At 41.2% G+C, this 18,592-nt stretch overlaps 1 protein-coding gene across 2 annotated transcripts in view; it reads right to left on the bottom strand.

Moving 5' to 3' along the window:
- KIAA0586 (KIAA0586 ortholog) overlaps window positions 1–18,592 on the bottom strand; it is a 414,056-nt gene that overhangs the window by 42,392 nt on the left and 353,072 nt on the right. For both annotated transcript variants that reach the window (XM_078784140.1, XM_068129752.2), the window contains one exon: window positions 12,905–13,100. In XM_078784140.1, the coding sequence (XP_078640266.1) occupies window positions 12,905–13,100 (196 nt within the window). The remainder of the gene's footprint in view (window positions 1–12,904; window positions 13,101–18,592) is intronic.

The raw sequence follows: 18,592 nt of genomic DNA, 5'->3' as shown, positions 1-18,592 counted from the left end.
ATTATCATTCCTTTGTAGTTGAAATCTAATTTTAAGACCATACAAAACTTTATCATAATCACAAAATCCAAATATACCTTTAAGAGGTACTGCTACGGTAAAACTATTCTCAGCTTTTGCGTCATCATTATACATTGACTTCCTTTGACTATAACCAGGGTCTGTGTTTGTTCCCGTTGACATATCAGGAATAAAGCCTTCAACAGCTCCCTTACCCATTCTATCACCAAACGAATATAGTGTAAATTTCATCATTTCAGATGTAGCAGAGACATAATCAACCGCTTCAACCTCTTGTGTTCCAATATACAGGCGAACACTGTCAAACATTTTCCAGAAGAAATCATTTACGAGTGTAGCATTAGTATTATTCGCAGCCTTAGTGAATTTAAATTTACACAGCAAGAAACTATCAGCTATATTCAAGTAAGTTTGTTGATTATTTATTTCAAAACTTTTTGTTCCGTTTGAATTCCAGTCGGTTCCTGTAATAGCATTTACCTTAAAATAGTCTTCCTTTTTAGTAGAGTTTGAAATGATAATCGTATCATCCAAATCATAGATACTATCAATCGCTTCCATACTTGTATTTATATAGTATTAAAATTGTTGAAACCCTGACCCAAGTATTTTAATGATTTTTTGTCGTTCTTGTGAAGATAGTTGAGTTTTACCTTTTTTAATTTCTTTGATTGCTTGTAATTTATGGGACTCCTTTTGAGCATCTTTTATACTCTTTACAACACCTGCTACATTTCCCATGAGAGAAGCAGTTGAACCAATTAGGTCTTTATGTTTAAGAATGGTTGAACCAATACCCATTAGAGTATCAATTATCCCATCTCCTTTATTTCGAAATTGATGACCCACACCCCGTTGTCTCTTAGGTTTATAGTATCCTTTACCCACATACCTTGTATAGTCTGGTGAAAGGAACATGCCCTCCCCTGTAATTATTTTATATTTTCCCAACTCGTGTTTTCTTACAATAACCATTATTTATTTATTGAAAAACTTCACGTAGGTGAATTCTGATGGATATAATTTCATCATTAAAGGATATCATACGATTATCTTGGTCGGTTATCCTAAAATTTACTCTGTATATGGTTTTTCCTGACACAGGTAAATAGACAAGATTTTTTGGTTCCATATTAAATTTATAACCAATCGGGGTTGAGTATGCACTGAATGAAAATATTGTATTTGTTCTTATTCCATCGTTATAAGCACCATCAATCAAATCACAATGAATTAATACTGAATTTATACCGGAGGATATTTGGATAACATTATCACTGTAAAACGTCCCGTTATTTTCAATCTTTTTTGAAGAGAAACCCAATAGCTCTCTGAACGAATTTTCAATCGTGAAATCAACTTTATAATTATTTTTCAGTTTAATAGTTGATTTTGAAGTGTGTGTTTGAATATCTATTACAATATTTTTTGGTTCATCACCTTTTTCTTTCATAAGGCGAGAGACTTCTGAAGATATTTGAGAAATCTCGTAAGCTCCAGGTGAAACAGTTATAGTTTTGTAGGCAGTGCCTGGATTATAACTAAACTTGTTGTTTTTCTCTGTGATATTAAAAAGGGTATTGTAAGTTTCCATTGACAACAAAGATGCCTCATATGAGGTAAGGGGGTCAAGTTGTAGTGGGTAAGGGAATGAAGCTGTGTAATCGCTCGTTGTGAAATTAAAACTAAGAATTGTGCTTCTCATCTTATTTAATATCTAATAAAATATCTTTGTATTGACATTTATTAATTATTTTCATGTTCATCAACTGATCTAAAATGGCTGAGGATTCATTAAAACAATTGTTGTTTCCAGCCTTCTTACTACCTAATAACAATAATAGCCTATTAACTAATTGTGATGGGTCATTTGGAAGAAAACTAACACCCGAACCAAGCTTACTTAAAGCATCAATAATATGTTTCTCCTTCTCATTCTTCTTACTTTTACCAGCAACAGAAACTCCATAATCAAGTGTATTTAACAACTCAATATATACCCTATCTTCCTCTCTTTCCATATCAAGTGGTTCCTCAAAATATTTTGAACCGCTGAATCCGGGGTTTGTTAGAAGAAACATTAATCTTGGAGTTAATTTAACATTTGGTTGAGTAGAACTCAAGAACATCAATTCATCATTAAATATCAATACCTTTTCTTCCACAAGATGAAACACTGCTGGTTCTTCTGTTGGAATGAGACCTGCTCTGGTTTTTGAACCCGCAGAATATTCATTGTTTTGAAGAGCTTCCACAACATAATTAGGGGGTTGATTTACCTGCTCAAGTTTCCGAAATAATCCCTCGTCATCATATTCTAATTCACCAAGTTCTTGTTTTGTTATCTGACTAAAATCTTTGAGCATTTGAAGTTTTTTCGGAGTAAATTCTACCGTGGGAACTGTAGGGTGTTGAGTTTTCAAAAGTGGTTTAAAGAATTTCTCTTGTTTTCTTTCAAAGGCTTCTTCACCAGTTAGTTTCTGTCTCCGTTTCTTCTTTATCTCTTCCTGTTGTTTAACAACTTTTGAAACTAATTGTTGATGTTCCTTAAACTTTCTTTCTCTTTCTTCAGTATTCATTTTCTGTATTTATTTATTGAAAAATATCATTTAGTATCTCATCTTGTTTCACAACAATATATTTATATTTTCCAATCGTGTGTTTCATATAATTTTCAAATTCTTTTTTACTACATAACGTAGAGCAATTATCTCTCCAAAAATTATTTACATCTATTGAATTTAACTTAAATAAAATAAAAGTATTGGCATTGTTTCTTATTGAGCGTCGAGGGAGTTGAAAATATGATTGACTAAGATATATACAATTACAAGAAGAATGTCTCCCTCTTGTATAGTAGCTATCCATTACTGTTTGGTTTCTCTCATTAACACAATCATCAAAGATGACAAGGTTCTTTTTTGATTTATCTAAATCTTGAGGTGAAGGTATATCATCCGTATTATCACTGAGAATACAAGTTATGGGTTTCGATTTTGATTTCTGTGTATCACAAAATAATTGTATTATATCATCAATATTATAATCATTTAGTTTGTTTTGAAGTTTAAATAAACCGATAATGTCTTCCTTTTTAAGACCCGCATTAAAACCCTGTGAGAGTAGTTGATACTCGGGTTGAAAACTTGACTTTGTAAAAATTATTAAATTATCATAATCTAAAAAATTAGAACCAAGGAGCATCTTTAAAAGTAAACAGGTTTTTCCACATCCGCTTGAACCAACTATTAGACATCTCAATGAATTTGGAATGTTTTTATGGTTATTAAATTTTATCTTATTTTCCCAAACGGGTAAAAAATCATTCATTTATATATTTGGAAAACAAGTTATCCAACTTTTTTTGAGCTATTTGAGAAACTCTATATTTTATCCTGAGTTCGGGTTTAATTTCAAAATAATCCATTATTTTATTTATATAGTATCTTGTATTAACATTTCCATTAAAATTATTTTGAATAATAAATATCATTAAACCCTTATACATTTCCTCAATACAATTAGTCTCTTCCCTTGAAAGAAATGGTGTATTATCATCACAATACTTAACATTCATCTCTCTTATTAATCTTGTAAAGTAATTCATTTTTGGTTCTAATTTAAAAGAGTTATATATTTTTTTATATTTCTTATTATCATTAATTAAAATTAAATCACAGAAAATACATTGTTTATATGAATCCTCATCATTAAGCCCCACTCTATCACAAGCCGGACAATTCTCTAATTTATCATATGGAGAGTCTGGAAATTCTAAATATCCTTCAGAACTTATCATATTTATGTGGTAAATTTTTACTTAAACTAAACGCAAGTTTATTCATTAATAAATACAATGTTTCAAAGCACAAAAGACAAATTTCAATCAATCTCTACTTCGGTGGAAGATATAGAAAAATATGTCAAAGATGTTAAATTGAACAAAGATAAATATGGAAATTTTTGGGTAAAACCAGTTATGGAAAATAACATGAGCCCCTCTATTTCATTTAAAGGAAGAGCTCTAACCATACCTGGAAAGACATCCATTAAAGTAAATCTAACAAAAGTTTCTCCTCTACTCCTGGCAATTTATTCAAAGCTTGAAAAAGTGATTGACCACGATACTTTGAAAAAGAATGATAAGACCATTAATAATTCTAGAGGAGACATTTGTATTTTCTTTAATAATCCAAAGGGTGTAGATCTAAGTAAAATGAATGATGTTAATATTTCTGGTGAAATGTCATTTCGTTCTATGATAGTTAGAGATTATTTAAAGATAACTTTTGATATAAAAATTGTAGAGATTGAATCTGTTAATGAAAGAAAGTATATAGATATAGATGGGAATATTTTTCTTGCTAATTAAATATGAGTCAATACAGCAGTGAAGATTTTACTATTTCATTGAACTCGGACGATAGTGATGATAGTATTTCATTGAACTTGGACGATGGTGATGATAGTATTTCATTGAACACAGATGATAGTTATGATACTAATAGTTTGTGCTCAAATGATAGTTATGAGAGTAGCTTTATTGATGACTCTGAGTATGATTCTGAGTATTCATGTGATAGTTATGACTTAGATGATTCTGAGTGAAAAAGTGTTTTAGTTTAAGCACAGCGATATATATAAAACGGAGCTGTAAAGCTCAAAAGTGTTTTATTTTAAGCACAGTGATATATATAAAACACCACGTTTTCTCACGCTATAAATATGGTTTATTGTGATACTTGCGAGAAGGAAGTAAAATATTATAAACAACATATTCTCACCGCAAAACATACATACAACATTTTAAACAAACTTTCCCCTCTTCCACCTGAAACAAAACACTGTTCTACATGTAATAAAAATATCCTCAAGAAAGGCTTCAAAATACATCTTAAAACAAATCTACATTTATCAAATTTTATCACAACTAAAAACTCTGATGGAGCATTCAAAGGACATATTAAAATAAGAGTCTTTAACTTCAAACCTCCTGAACCAGAGTCTATAGTTGATGCTGTAGAAATAGTTAAACCTGCTGTTCAAACGTTGATTGAAAAAACACTAAAGGAAATGAAACCACTTAAATTTTATATGGGAGTAAAATTAGAAATGACAAAGGATGAAGGAGTTATAGATGCACCATACATGAGAACTGAGCCACACTTTATATCTTCATATCAAGATTTTAAAACATCAGGAGTCTATGATGAACTTATTAAACAAGAGCAAGATGTGGATAATTCAATCGTAGGAAGTGGATTCAATATAGGAAAAATTATTTACATAGACATTCATATTCTTAAATCAGATCCTCTAAAAGCTTCTTCTTACATTGATTTACCCAGTGTTATCAAAAATAGAAAAGCAGTTATCAATATCAAAAATAAAGACAATAAATGTTTTCTCTGGTCTATTTTAGCACACTTACATCCTCCACATTTTCATGATGAAAGAGTATCTCATTATAAAAAATATGAGAATACATTAAATACGAAAGATCTAAAGTTTCCGATGACTTTAAATGATATTCCTAAATTTGAAAAGATGAATAATTTATCAGTTAATGTTTATGGTCTAACAGAAACAAACAACATTCAGGTTTTAAAGCTTTCTGACAATTGTAAACAAACTCATATTAATCTTCTATATTTTAATTCAGACGAAAATTCACATTATACATACATCAAAGATATTGCTAAATTAATAAAACCACAAGTCTGTAAGAGAACAAATAAAATATATATTTGTTTGCGTTGTCTTAACTTCTTCAATTCACAAGAAAGATTAGATAAACATTCAAATTATTGTGGCGAACATAAATCAACGGTAATCAATATGCCTAAAGAAGGCTCAAAGATCACATTCAAAGATGAAAATAAAAAGATCAAACATCCATTTGTTATATATGCTGATTTTGAAAGTATTTTAGAAAAAATTGATACTGCTTCTCAAGATCCAAAAGAATCATACACAAATAAATATCAAAAACATACTCCTTGTGGTTTTTGTTATTATATCAAATCATCCGTTGGTGATAAATATAACAAGTTAGAGATGTATAGAGGCTCAAATACCCCAGAGGAGTTTGTGAAACGACTAGAAAAAGACTGTGTTCGATTAACCAAGATAATGAGAGAAACCAATAAACCAATGTCCTTAACAAGTAAAGAAAAAAGGGAATTTATAAAAAACAATGTCTGTCATATTTGTGAGGAGAAAATTGGTAAAGGTCTAAAGGTTAGAGACCATTGTCATCTCACTGGTAAATATAGAGGTCCGGCTCATCAAAGTTGTAATATTAATTATCAACTCCCCTCTTTCATTCCTGTCTTTCTTCATAACAACGCTCATTATGATACACATCTATTTATCAAGGAACTCTCAAAGACTTCTGGAAGTATCTCAGCAATTCCAAACACGGATCAGAAATACATTTCATTCACAAAAACAATTCACACATCTCCTATTACTCATATCAGATTTCTTGATACATTTAAATTCATGGCAAGTCCATTGGTTAACTTGGTTCAAAATCTAAAAGAGTTTCCATGTCTTTCAGAGTATTTTTTAGATAAAGATTTTCTAACACAAAAGGGAATTTACCCCTATGACTATATGGACTCATTTGAGAGATTCAATGAAACACAACTTCCTTCAAAAGAAAATTTCTATAACAAATTAAATAATAGTCATATATCTGATAAAGATTATGTACACGCACAAAATGTTTGGGAAAAATATAACATCAAGAATCTTGGCGAGTATCACGATTTGTATCTCAAAACTGATGTGCTTTTATTGGCCGATGTATTTGAAGCCTTTAGATCTGTTTGTCGCACTGGATATGGATTGGATCCTGCTCACTACTACACAGCACCTGGATTGGCCTGGAGTGCGATGTTGAAAATGACAAAACAAGATTTGGATTTGATAACCGATGTTGATATGCTTTTGATGATTGAAAAGGCAAAAAGAGGTGGAATTTCACAAGTCTGCTCGAGTAGATACGCAAAAGCAAATAACAAATATCTTCCAAATTATGATCCAACGAAAGAGAGTTCTTACTTGATGTACTATGACGCGAACAACCTGTATGGCTGGGCAATGTCTCAGGCTCTTCCTTATGGAAAACTTAGATGGGTAAAGGAAAAAGACTACAAAAACGTTTTACAAGATGTATGTATCTCTACACAAAAAGAATTGGATGAAGAAAAAGTTGGTTATTATTTTGAAATTGATTTAAAATATCCAGAGGAACTCCATAACCTACACAAAGATCTCCCATTTGCTTGTGAGAAAGCAAGTCCAAAGAAAGAATGGTTGAGTGATTATCAACGATCGTTTGATATAGGTGAATCAACAGAAAAATTACTTACTACATTATATAACAAGAAAAATTATGTTCTACACCAAAGAAATTTGCGACAATATTTATCAAAAGGTCTAAGAGTAGAGAAGATCCATAGGGTTCTAAAGTTCAATCAAAGTCATTGGTTAAAGGGGTACATTGATTTTAATACACAAAGAAGAACAGAGTCAAAAACAGATTTTGAGAAAGACTTTTATAAATTGATGAATAATGCGGTCTTTGGTAAGACTATGGAGAATGTGAGGAAAAGACAAAATATCAGACTATCAACATCTTGGGAACAAGCATCAAAATTAATTAATAGACCGAGTTTTACTCGAGCTGAGGTCTTTACTGAGAACTTTTGTGCGATCCATTTGATTAAAGAGAGTATTGAAATGAACAAACCTATTTATATTGGAACAACAATTCTTGATTTATCAAAGTCATTAATGTATGATTACTTTTATAATAACTTGAGGAAGAAATATCAAAATGATGTTAATCTACTTTATATGGATACAGATAGTTTTATTTTGAAAATTAATACCAACGATGTTTATTCAGACATGAAAAGAGACATTAATATCTATGACACGAGTAATTACAGTCCAGAGAGTGAGTTGTTCTCTTCTAAAAATAAAAAGGTGATTGGAAAGTTCAAGGATGAATTAGGAGGAAATGTTATGAGTGAATTTGTGGGATTGAGGTCAAAGGCTTATGCTTATAAATACATTGTGAATAACGTTGAAAAGACTGATAAGAAGTTAAAAGGTGTAAAGAAAAATGTTATTAAAGAAACAATAAACTTTAAGGATTATTATAACTGTTTAACAACAAAGAAACAAGAGTTTAGAAAGATTAATGGAATAAGAAGTTATAAACATCAATTATATTCAGAAGAGATAAATAAGAAAGCATTGGGGGCTTTTGATGATAAGAGGTTTATTTTAGAAAATGGAATTGATAGTCTCCCTTATGGTTATATAAGTATATAAGTGATAAGATATATATATAAGTGATAAGATATATATATAAGTGATAAGATATACATAAGTGATAAGATATATATAAGTGATAAGATATATATAAGTGATAAGTTAAAAAGGGGGGGGGTTGGGGATTTTAACGGGCTACCGCCGCCTTTTTTACTATTATATAAATGATAGAACCAAGTATCAACCAGACTAAAGAGTGGAGGTGTAATCAACCTTGGTATATAAATGGAAAACATAATGAATGTGAAAAATATCAAATAGGTATAATTGAAAAGGCAACTGGTAAAAAAGTTCACAAAACAAATAAGAGAATTAATTTAAATACCGGTGAATTGGGTAAAAAAGATGGAAATATTTTTGAGTGGACGGAAAACTTTGATGGTTGTCAGGAAAATATATACTTTAATTTAAAAATGGTATGTGGCACTGGAGGCGCTCAAGCAAGAACATTGAGGGAGGTTTACCATTTTATCTTAGCTCAGTTAAAATATCTTAATAAAGAACCAAACTCAAACATATTTTTTGTTAATATATTAGATGGTGAAGAGAGTTGTAGGAGAATTAAATTATTTCCCACGCATAAACAAATATTTGTAGGGTCGTTGTTTGAGTGGGTTATATTCACCAGATGATATTAAGAGTAAAAGGTTAAAAGGTCCATGAGGTCAGAAGGATCACAGGTGTTTAAGTGGTCTAATGAATAAGGATAACATGTCAAAAGGTTAGAAGGTTCGTAAAGAACAGGGTGAGAGAAATATAGGTGTTTAGGGGCAATGAGGGAGGGAAAGAATTAATATGGAAGTGAATGGGTCAATGTTTGAGTGGGTCAAAGATTAATCTGCCAGATGATATGTAGAAGAAGGATGATAGGTCTATAAGAGAAAACAAATATTTGTAGTGTTTGAGTGGTCTAATGAACAACATTAAGGATAGGTACTACAGACAAAAGGTTCATAAAGATGAGGGTGGGAGAAATAGAGGTGTTTATGATTTTTGAAAAAGACAAGGGGGTAAATGACATTAGATAGGGATTTCCCATGTTAAACGGAGGTGTCCCAGAAGCAACATTATTACACTACTACTAACATCGGTCATAATGAAATGTTTTGAACGTTTGATATTGTTTCACATCAACGCTCTCATTCCTGTAACTTTAGATCTATCTCAGTTTGCCTAATGGTCAAACCGTTCTGTTGATGATGCCATCTCACTGGCCCTCAACACTGCTTTACGACACCTCAACAAGCGTAATACCTACATGCTCGGATGTTTTTTGTCGACTCTGCTTTTAATACCATTATTCCCTCTAAATTATTTGTGAAACTTCGAGATATTGGACTATGTTATTTTAATTTGTAACTGGATTTTAGACTTTTTAAGTGACAGGCCATAGGTGGTGTAAATTGGCAGCCGTAGGTCCTCATCGCTCGTCTTGAACACTCGGGCTCCTCAAGGCTGTGTTTTAAGTCCTCTGCTGCAGTCACATTTTACTTATGATTGTGTTGCTCGTCGAGAAAACAGCTTCCTGGTAAAATTTGCGGATGACACGACCTTGATTGGCCTGATCATGAATGACGATGAATCGGCATACAGAGATGAGGTCCAGGACCTGACAGACGGGTGTTCCGCTAATAATCCTGAACTGAATGCAAGTAAAACTAAGGAAGTTATCATGGATTTTAGGAAGTTACACATGCCCCTATCAGCATTGATGATCTAGATGTTGAGACTGTGAGTTCCTGCAAATTCCTGGACATCCACATTTCATCTGATATGCCCTGGACTGCGAATACTTGAAGTATCACTAAAAAGGCCCAGCAGCTCCTGTACTTCCTGAGACGGCTGAAAAGAGTTGGTATGCATCGCGATGTTTTCGTGAACTTTTACCGCAGTGTTATTGGAAGTATTTTGACGGGATCCATTAATTGTTTGGTTCGGCAACATCACCGCACACAAACTCACGTTGTTGGAGAGAGTTGAATCTGCTGTGCAGAGGATCATTGGTGTTTGACCTACCTGCACTCAAAGTTATCTGCACATCCAGATGTTTTGCGAAAGCCTCAAATATTGTTAAAGATTCTAGTCATCCTGTGTTCAACATGCTCGAACCACTATGTTCTGGCCGTCGGCACCGCAGTATTAAAACATCCACCAACCATTTCAGGGATAGCTTTTATCCGAGCGTGGAACGACTTTTAAACCATGAATCTTGATTTTTATATGTCTGCTTTTCTTTTTTGTGAAATTTTACTTTTAATTTTAATTTAATTACTCACTATCTGCCATGATCTTTCCTGGGAAACCACATTTCAAATCTGGCCTCCAAAGACAGTCGCCGACTGGGCAATGGGCATCCTCCGTCGTCCAAAGTCCTTCCTTGGCACACCTGAGCTCCTCACCACATACAATGCTTTCATCCACAGCTCAATGGAATACTGCTCCCCCCTCTGGGCTGGTGCTCCTGCCTCACACCTAGCTCGGCTTCACGCTGTTGAAACCAAAGCTTTCAGAATCATTGGAATCTCCCGCGATGAAGCTAACTCCAAGGGCCTCTCACTCACTCACCGCAGGCAGGTTGGTGGTCTTTCTGTCTTCTACCAACTCCTCTCCAGTCTTGCTCCCCCAGCTCTGTCTGTGCTCTGTCCCTCAAATACTCCTACAGGTCCACACAAGATCTGCCAGCAACCCTCTTCTTGTGAAACATTCTCTGCCAGCAACCCTCTTCAAGATCTCGCAGGATCTTCAAGATCTCGCAGGATCTTTAAGATCTCGCAGGCACAAGATCTGCCAGCAACCCTCTTCTTGTGAAACTGCCAAAATCAAGACTCTCTGCTCACCTTCACTCTTTCATTCCTCTTTTCTCACGCCTCTGGAACAAACTCCCTCACTCTCTTCAATCCCACTCCACCCTCCAGGTCTTTAAAACAGCTGTTCACCACCATCTCTTATCTTCCCCCATCCAAAACCTTGATCTCTTCTACCCCCATTAATTCACCCCACATCCACTTTTTTGAAATACCGACTTCCTTCCTGGAATACCATGTGTTTTATACCTCTCCCTCCCCTCCCCATTTCCCCTGTCCCTTCCCCCCAAGCCCTCTCCCTCCCACAGATCTCCCGATGTCCCTGTTCTATGCTGTTGTACTTGTGTGCATCCCTCTCTCTCTCCCCATCTCGTCTCCCACTCCCTTTATTGTATGTTTTGTGTGTCTGTTTTTTTTTTTGTGATTAATGTTAGCTCTTACACGAGCCTCGATCTTGTACACTAAAAAAAAGAAAAAAAGAAATTTAGAGTGTTCATATTCAAAGAATGCCAAAGTCGTTCTGTGATATTTATGGATGTTACATATGGCAATAAAACTATCTGTATCTGTATCATACAGCCAAATTAACACTGGAATGGTTTCAGAACAAGAATGTGAAAGATTTTGAGTGGCCCAGCCAAAGACCATTGAGAATCTGTGGAAAGAATTGAAGATCGCTGTTCACCGACGCTCCCCATTCAACTTGACAGAGCTTGAGCAAATCTGCAAGGAATAGTGGGAGAAACTCCCCTAATCCAGATGTGAAAAGCAAAGACTCAAAACTGTAATCGCTGCCACCAGCTCTTCTACAAAGTATTGACTCAGGTGGTTGAATAATTAAATGCAAATTACATTTTTCTTCATTTCATTTTTAATTAATTTGTAAAAAATCCTAAAAAAAAAGTTCTTCCATTTTGACATTATGGGATATTATGTGTAGATCAGTCATAAAAAATCTCAATTTCATCCATTTTAAATTCAGGCGGTAACACAAAAAATGTGAAAAAAACTCAAGGGGTGTGAGGATATTTTGATGCACTACACATGCAAGAAGCAGAAACGTTATTGGGGGACAAGCGCCTCTGATGTAAAAACACAAAACAACCATTAGGTGGCGAAATAATACAACATTCAGCAAACAGACTGTTCACGACACCCAGCGGCCCCCAGTGTAACCCAAGAAGTGCCCGGCGGCGCCCAACCATGTCCACCCGTGCCAAGCAGCATCCAGCACGCCATAACAACCTCTGGGACCCTTGTGGAGAATATGATATGGCAACTCTAATAAAAGCTCTGAATCCATGGGACAATGTAGAAGAAATCAGGAATTGACATGACATGTGACAGAAGGTGCTGACGAGCTCATATTCAAAGTTTGGAGGAAAGAGCATCAAGGATTGGCTGTGCCAAGGTGGAAAAGACGATTCATAAAATTATTTGGGAAGGAATTTCATTGGTTTTCTGACTTCTTTGTTCAACATGGCATAAGTGGTGGAGAACACAAGAGAAGTGATACCCAAAAAGATACGCAAAACTGGTCGTCTGTTAAGCAACAATGAGAAATACTGATGATGCCTGTGGTTGTAGGCCCCCCCAGAATTGCAAATATTCCCAATTGTTTATTTCATTGCTGTATCTACACCAATGCACCAACACAGAGATCTAGCGACGTCATAATTTGTGACTGAGTGCACAGGCTGAATGGAAAATCGGTTGCAGGTAAAACTCACATTGTCTGCGACTTTTGCCGTTCTTCTCCAATGTCAGAACCTGGGCTCAGGGCTTCCTCCACCAGTGGGAGATCACGTCCGGACCAGGGATCTTGAGCATTCATATCTGGGGAATGGGAACCTTCTTGGGGAGGCATAGGTTCTGGTGAAACTGCCAGTGGGATCACATCAGAAACAATGCTCATGTGTTGTATTTCTGGGGGTAATAGAAGGAAAGGTACAACGAAAGCCATGTGCACGAAGGTGATAAAACAATTCAATAAGCTAAGGTATCACTGGCAAGACTCATCAAGTGCAAGTGCATAGCAGGAAAACAATGAATACTGAGCATCTTAAGATAAATATGCCCAACTATGAACTTACATCACTCCCCACTCTCTACTCTCCCCCTCAACTTCCCTCCCCCCCCACCCCACACCATCGCCACCCCCTCCCCACACATACACCACCCACACACTCCCATCACCGAACCTCTCAATAGAGAATGACAAGTGAAGTAAACAAGTCAAAAATAATAACTATCTATCTATAATTCCAGCAATCTCTGTGTGTGTGTGTGTGTGTGTCTGTGTCTGTGTGTGTGTGTGTGTGTGTGTGTGTGTGTCTGTGTGTGTGTTTGTTTGTCTGTGACCGCTGTTTCTCGACAACCACGGGTCCGATATACTTGAAACTTGCCAGGTATATTGCTGGGGACCCGAGGATGTGCCTTTTCAAGGTTTTAAATTAATCGCAGAAGTAGTTACCGAGCTATGTCCAAAAAACGATTCAACCAATCAGAGAGCAGCGAGCTATCACGTGTGCCGAACGTGGCGAACAGACTCTGCCTCGGATGGCACATTTGAGAGCGTATTCATTTATTTCCCGTCGGCAAACTATGTTGGCGCTATGTTGGCGTTAAACAATGTTTTAAAACTAATTACAACTAATTTGCGATTCTTTCGCTTTCCTGCGATATGCGACCTTCCGGACAGTCAAATGAGGACGTCACTTCCGGACTTACGGATAGTCATAGTGACGCTGAACTGATGCTGAACGTGGCGAGCAGACACTGCCTTGGACGGCACATTTGAGAGCGTATTCATTTATTTGACGTTGCAATCTGTGTTGATTGTTGTAAGGTACGATCGATTGTAGTACATACATATTTATATTTTGTACATATTCATTACGGGCACGTCACGGGTACGGGTACGGTACGGTTACGGGTACGCCACGTACGGGCACGTCCTAGTAAACCAAAAGACAGCAAACAAGAAAAGGTGGTATGTTCTGGGTAGAGCTTTATCTATCTTCTATATCTTCTATATATTTAAAATAAAGTTTGTGTTTGTCTGCATGCGCTAATCTCCTGAACGGTGAAAGACAGGAAGAAACCTCTGAAACAAAAAATGTTGGGACGGGCCCCGGGAAGGTTAAAGGCTAGGTGTCGAGGCCGGTCGAGGCCGCCTCGGCCGGCTGGGCCCATTTCGCAATAAATCTTCTTCTTCTTTCAAAATTATCTTGAAGTACAACTTATTCACTTAATAGGAATATTGCAACTGAGAAGCACACAAGTACAACTGACTGATTGTAACACATGCTTTCAAAATTCTCTCTCGCGGGCTCGACAGAAGAAAGAACAAGGAATCGTTGAGCACTAACTGATACTGGGCTCGCGTCAGACCGATGAACAGAAGATTAAATTCATTCAAAAAGAACCCGGGCAACGCCGGGTGCATACAGCTAGTTTACTATATGAGAGAGCCGTTGGTCTGTCTGTCTGTCTGTCTGTCTGTGTGTGTCGCCATCTTTCTCAGAGATGGCTGAACGGATCTTCGTCAAACTTTCAGAGGTTCATCAGTGAGTGCTGGGAGTGTTTTAGGCCAAAAAAAAAAAAACATTTTGGGGGGAAAAAAAAAGTTCGCTCTATAGTGCCGAAGCCTTTTTTGATTAATGGCAGTTATAATTATATACAAGTACACATTCACATAAATAAATCAAACAATTCCGGAAGTGTATGAAGTAGTTAGTAAAGCTTCTTCTTCTTCCTGAAAGTCATCATACTTAACTCAGAAACGTGATGAACGGCACATTCACCAGCAGATATTCAACAAAAAGGTGAAATTGAAGGAGCTGTGCTCCCACGTAATCGGAAGAATGGACGCGACAAAAAGCTGGAATTCGTCCGAGTTTCTTTATTGTCACAAAACAACTCGGGTACTCTGAAAAGCCCGTTTCTCGGGCAGCAATATATATACACACATTATCCCGGAGCGTTTGCCCGGGAAAGGCGAGAGGGGGCGTGGCCGGGCGTCCTGGCCGCGGCCTGGCAAGTCGAGAGCGGGCGTGGCCGGGCGTGCCCGGGCATGCCCGGGCGTCCCGGCCGAGGCCTGGCAAGTTGAGCGCGGGCCTGCCCGGGCGTCCTGGATGAGCCCGGCATGGTGATCGCTCCGCGTCCTTGGTAGGTGCAAGGCGATTGTGTAAACCCAGCGGTAGCTGCTACACACGTCCCCCCAGAATCGACTTGCACCGGCAGGGTCAATTTGAGGGGGGTCCTGATGACCCGGCCAAAGCGACCCCTGGCGGGTCGTGGGGGGGGATCCGGTGTGGTGGTGGGCGGTCGAGTGGGGGGCACCGTGGATGGGGGGCGGCATCGCCGCGGCGGAAGGGCCAACCGTGGCGGTTGGTCGATGTCCACGTGCGCCGGCTTGAGGCGGTCCACCGCAATCCGGTCCGACCTGCCGCCGATGTCGATGACGAACGACTTGTCGTCCCGTCGCAGGACCCGGAAGGGCCTGTCGTAAGGCGGCCGGAGTGGCCCCCGATGTGCGTCATGACGCACAAAAACGTACTCCGCTGTGCGAAGCGCTGGGGGGACGTAGGACTGGGGGTCACCGTGGTGGGATGTTGGCACGGGGGCAAACCGTCGGGCGGCCTCCTGGAGGTCCGAGCGCTGGTGAGCTGCGGACCAGGGACTGGTAGCGTCGGGCACGAATTCGCCCGGGACGCGTAGCGCCTGGCCGTAGACAAGCTTGGCGGTGGATGCCCGGAGGTCCTCCTTGGGGGCCGTGCGGAGGCCCAAAAGGACCCACGGCAGCCGGTCGGCCCATCCGCCGTCTTGAAGGCCGGCCATGAGCGCGGCCTTCATGGAGCGGTGGAATCGCTCGCACAACCCGTTGGCTTGGGGGTGGTAGGCCGTAGTACAGTGGAGCTTGACCCCCAGGTTGCGGGCGACCGCACCCCACAGCTCGGAGGTGAACTGCGGTCCGCGGTCTGACGAGATGTCCGCCGGTGCCCCGAAGCGGGCGACCCAGGTGGCAATGAAAGCCTGCGCCACGTCGGCGGTGGTGGTGGAGACGAGGGGAACGGCCTCCGGCCACCTGGTGGTCCTGTCCACCATGGTGAGCAGGTGTGTGAACCCCCGTGATGGGGAGAGCGGGCCCACCAGATCCACGTTGACGTGGTCGAAACGTCGTTCGGGCACGGTGAAAGGTGCCAGCGGGGCCTGGGTGTGTCGGTGGACCTTGGCCTGTTGGCAGGCTGTGCAGGTGCTGGTCCAACCGCGGACGTCCCGTCGAAGGCCGTGCCAGACGAATCGCGCCGACACCAGCTTCTGGGAAGCTTTCCGGCCCGGGTGGGAAAGGCCGTGGAGGGAGGCGAAGATGCGGCGGTGCCAGGTGACGGGCACGATGGGGCGAGGCTGGCCTTGGGAGACGTCGCAGAGCAGGACAGTGTCCGCGAAGGGGATGTCGGCCAGGCGGAGGCCCGTGTCCGCCGCCCGGAGGGCTTGCACCGTGGTGTCGGTGGTTTGGTCCGCCGCCATAAGCGCGAAGTCCATGCCGAGGTGGACCGCGTTCGCGCTGGCCCGAGAAAGACAGTCAGCCACGGCGTTGTTTTTGCCGGCGACGTGCCGGATGTCCGTGGTAAACTCCGACACGGCGGAGAGGTGGTGCTTTGGCGGGCCGACCACGGCTCTGTGACCTTGGCCATTGCGTAAACCAACGGCTTGTGGTCGACGAACGCCGTGAAGGGTCGGCCCTCCAGGAGGTGGCGGAAATGGCGAACGGCCAGGTGTAGACCGAGGAGCTCATGGTCAAACGTGCTGTATTTGAGCTCGTTCGGCCGGAGCTGCCGGCTGAAAAAAGCGAGTGGCTGCCAAACCCCGTTCACCCATTGCTCATGTACGGCGCCCATCGCGTAGTCGGAGGCATCCGTGGTGAGGGCGATGGGAGCGTTGAGCACCGGGTGAGCGAGCAGTGTTGCGTCGGCGAGGGCCCGCTTTGAGCTTTGGAAGGCCGCGTCCATTGCTGCGGACCAGACGATGTCGTGCTTGGCCGGCTTGCCCCGGAGGGCTTCGTAGAGGAGCCGCATGAGTTGAGCAGCGCGGGGCACGAAGCGGTGATAGAAATTCACCATTCCCAGGAATTCCTGCAGGGCCTTTATGGAGCGGGGACGCGGAAACGTGGTGATGGCCTCGACCTTGGTTGGCAGCGGCATGGCCCTGTTCTTGGTGATGTGGTGGCCCAAAAAATCAACGGCCGTCGTGCCGAAGTGGCATTTGGCCGGGTTGACGATGAGGCCGTGCTCGCTGAGGCGCCCGAACAGTGTTCGGAGGTGGAGGAGGTGCTCGGCCCAGGACGTGCTGGCGACGAGGATGTCGTCCAGGTAAACGAAGAGGAACGGCAGGTCACGCAGCACGCCGTCCATCAAGCGCTGGAACGCCTGAGCCGCGTTCTTGAGGCCAAACGGCATCCGTAGGAATTTGAATAAGCCGAACGGCGTGATGATGGCCGTTTTAGGGACGTCGGCCGCCCTTACAGGTACCTGGTGATATCCCCGTATGAGATCGATTTTTGAAAAAATGACCCGTCCTGCCAGACGGGCGGAGAAGTCTTGGATGTGCGGGATCGGATACCTGTCGGGGGTGGTAGCGTCGTTAAGGCGGCGGTAGTTGCCACATGGGCGCCAGCCGCCCCCTGGCTTTGGGACGATGTGTAGTGGCGAAGCCCATGCGCTATCGGAGCGCCGCACGATGCCGAGGTGTTCCAAAGCGTCGAACTCGGCTTTGGCCACGGCGAGCTTGGCTGGGTCGAGGCGGCGGGCTCTGGCGTAGACCGGCGGCCCGTGGTTGGTATGTGGTGCTCGATCCCATGTCGTACCACGACGGCCGAAAACGTCGCCCGCGTGAGGGCCGGGAACTCCGTGAGCAGGCGAGCAAACTCGTTCGCCGCCGGGAGGGCGCATGCCAGCTCGGTCGGAGCGGAGCTGCTCAATGTGCATACCAGGGAGCTGAAGATCTCGGCGTTGATGAGGCGACGCCGTTGGACGTCCACCAGCAGTCCGTGTGCGCAGAGGAAGTCGGCGCCTAGCAGAGCCATGGGCACGTTTGCGGTTACAAACGTCCAAGTAAAGCGTTGGCCGCCGAAGCAGAGGGTGACGTTGCGCGGGCCGAAGGTGCGGATGGCCGATCCGTTGGCCGCAACCAAGGAGGGGCCGCAAACCGCGGACTGCCTGTCCTGATCAGAGGCGGGTATGATGCTCAGTTGGGCGCTGGTGTCGCACAGGAAGCGCCGTCCGGACGCTTTGTCCGTGATGAAACGTAAGTTGCCCGTGTGGCCGGCGCTCATGGCTGGTAATGAACGCCGGCCCGGCCGTTTCCCGGCCTGCCGAAGGTGCACGGGGGTCGGCATGTCCGGGCCTTCTGTCCGA

This window comes from Myxine glutinosa, chromosome 9, assembly GCF_964187855.1.
Source record: "Myxine glutinosa chromosome 9, kmMyxGlut1.1, whole genome shotgun sequence".
Lineage (NCBI taxonomy): Eukaryota > Metazoa > Chordata > Myxini > Myxiniformes > Myxinidae > Myxine > Myxine glutinosa.
The sequence above is the reverse complement of the archived record's forward strand: the minus strand, read 5'-3'. Positions and strand labels throughout refer to the sequence as shown.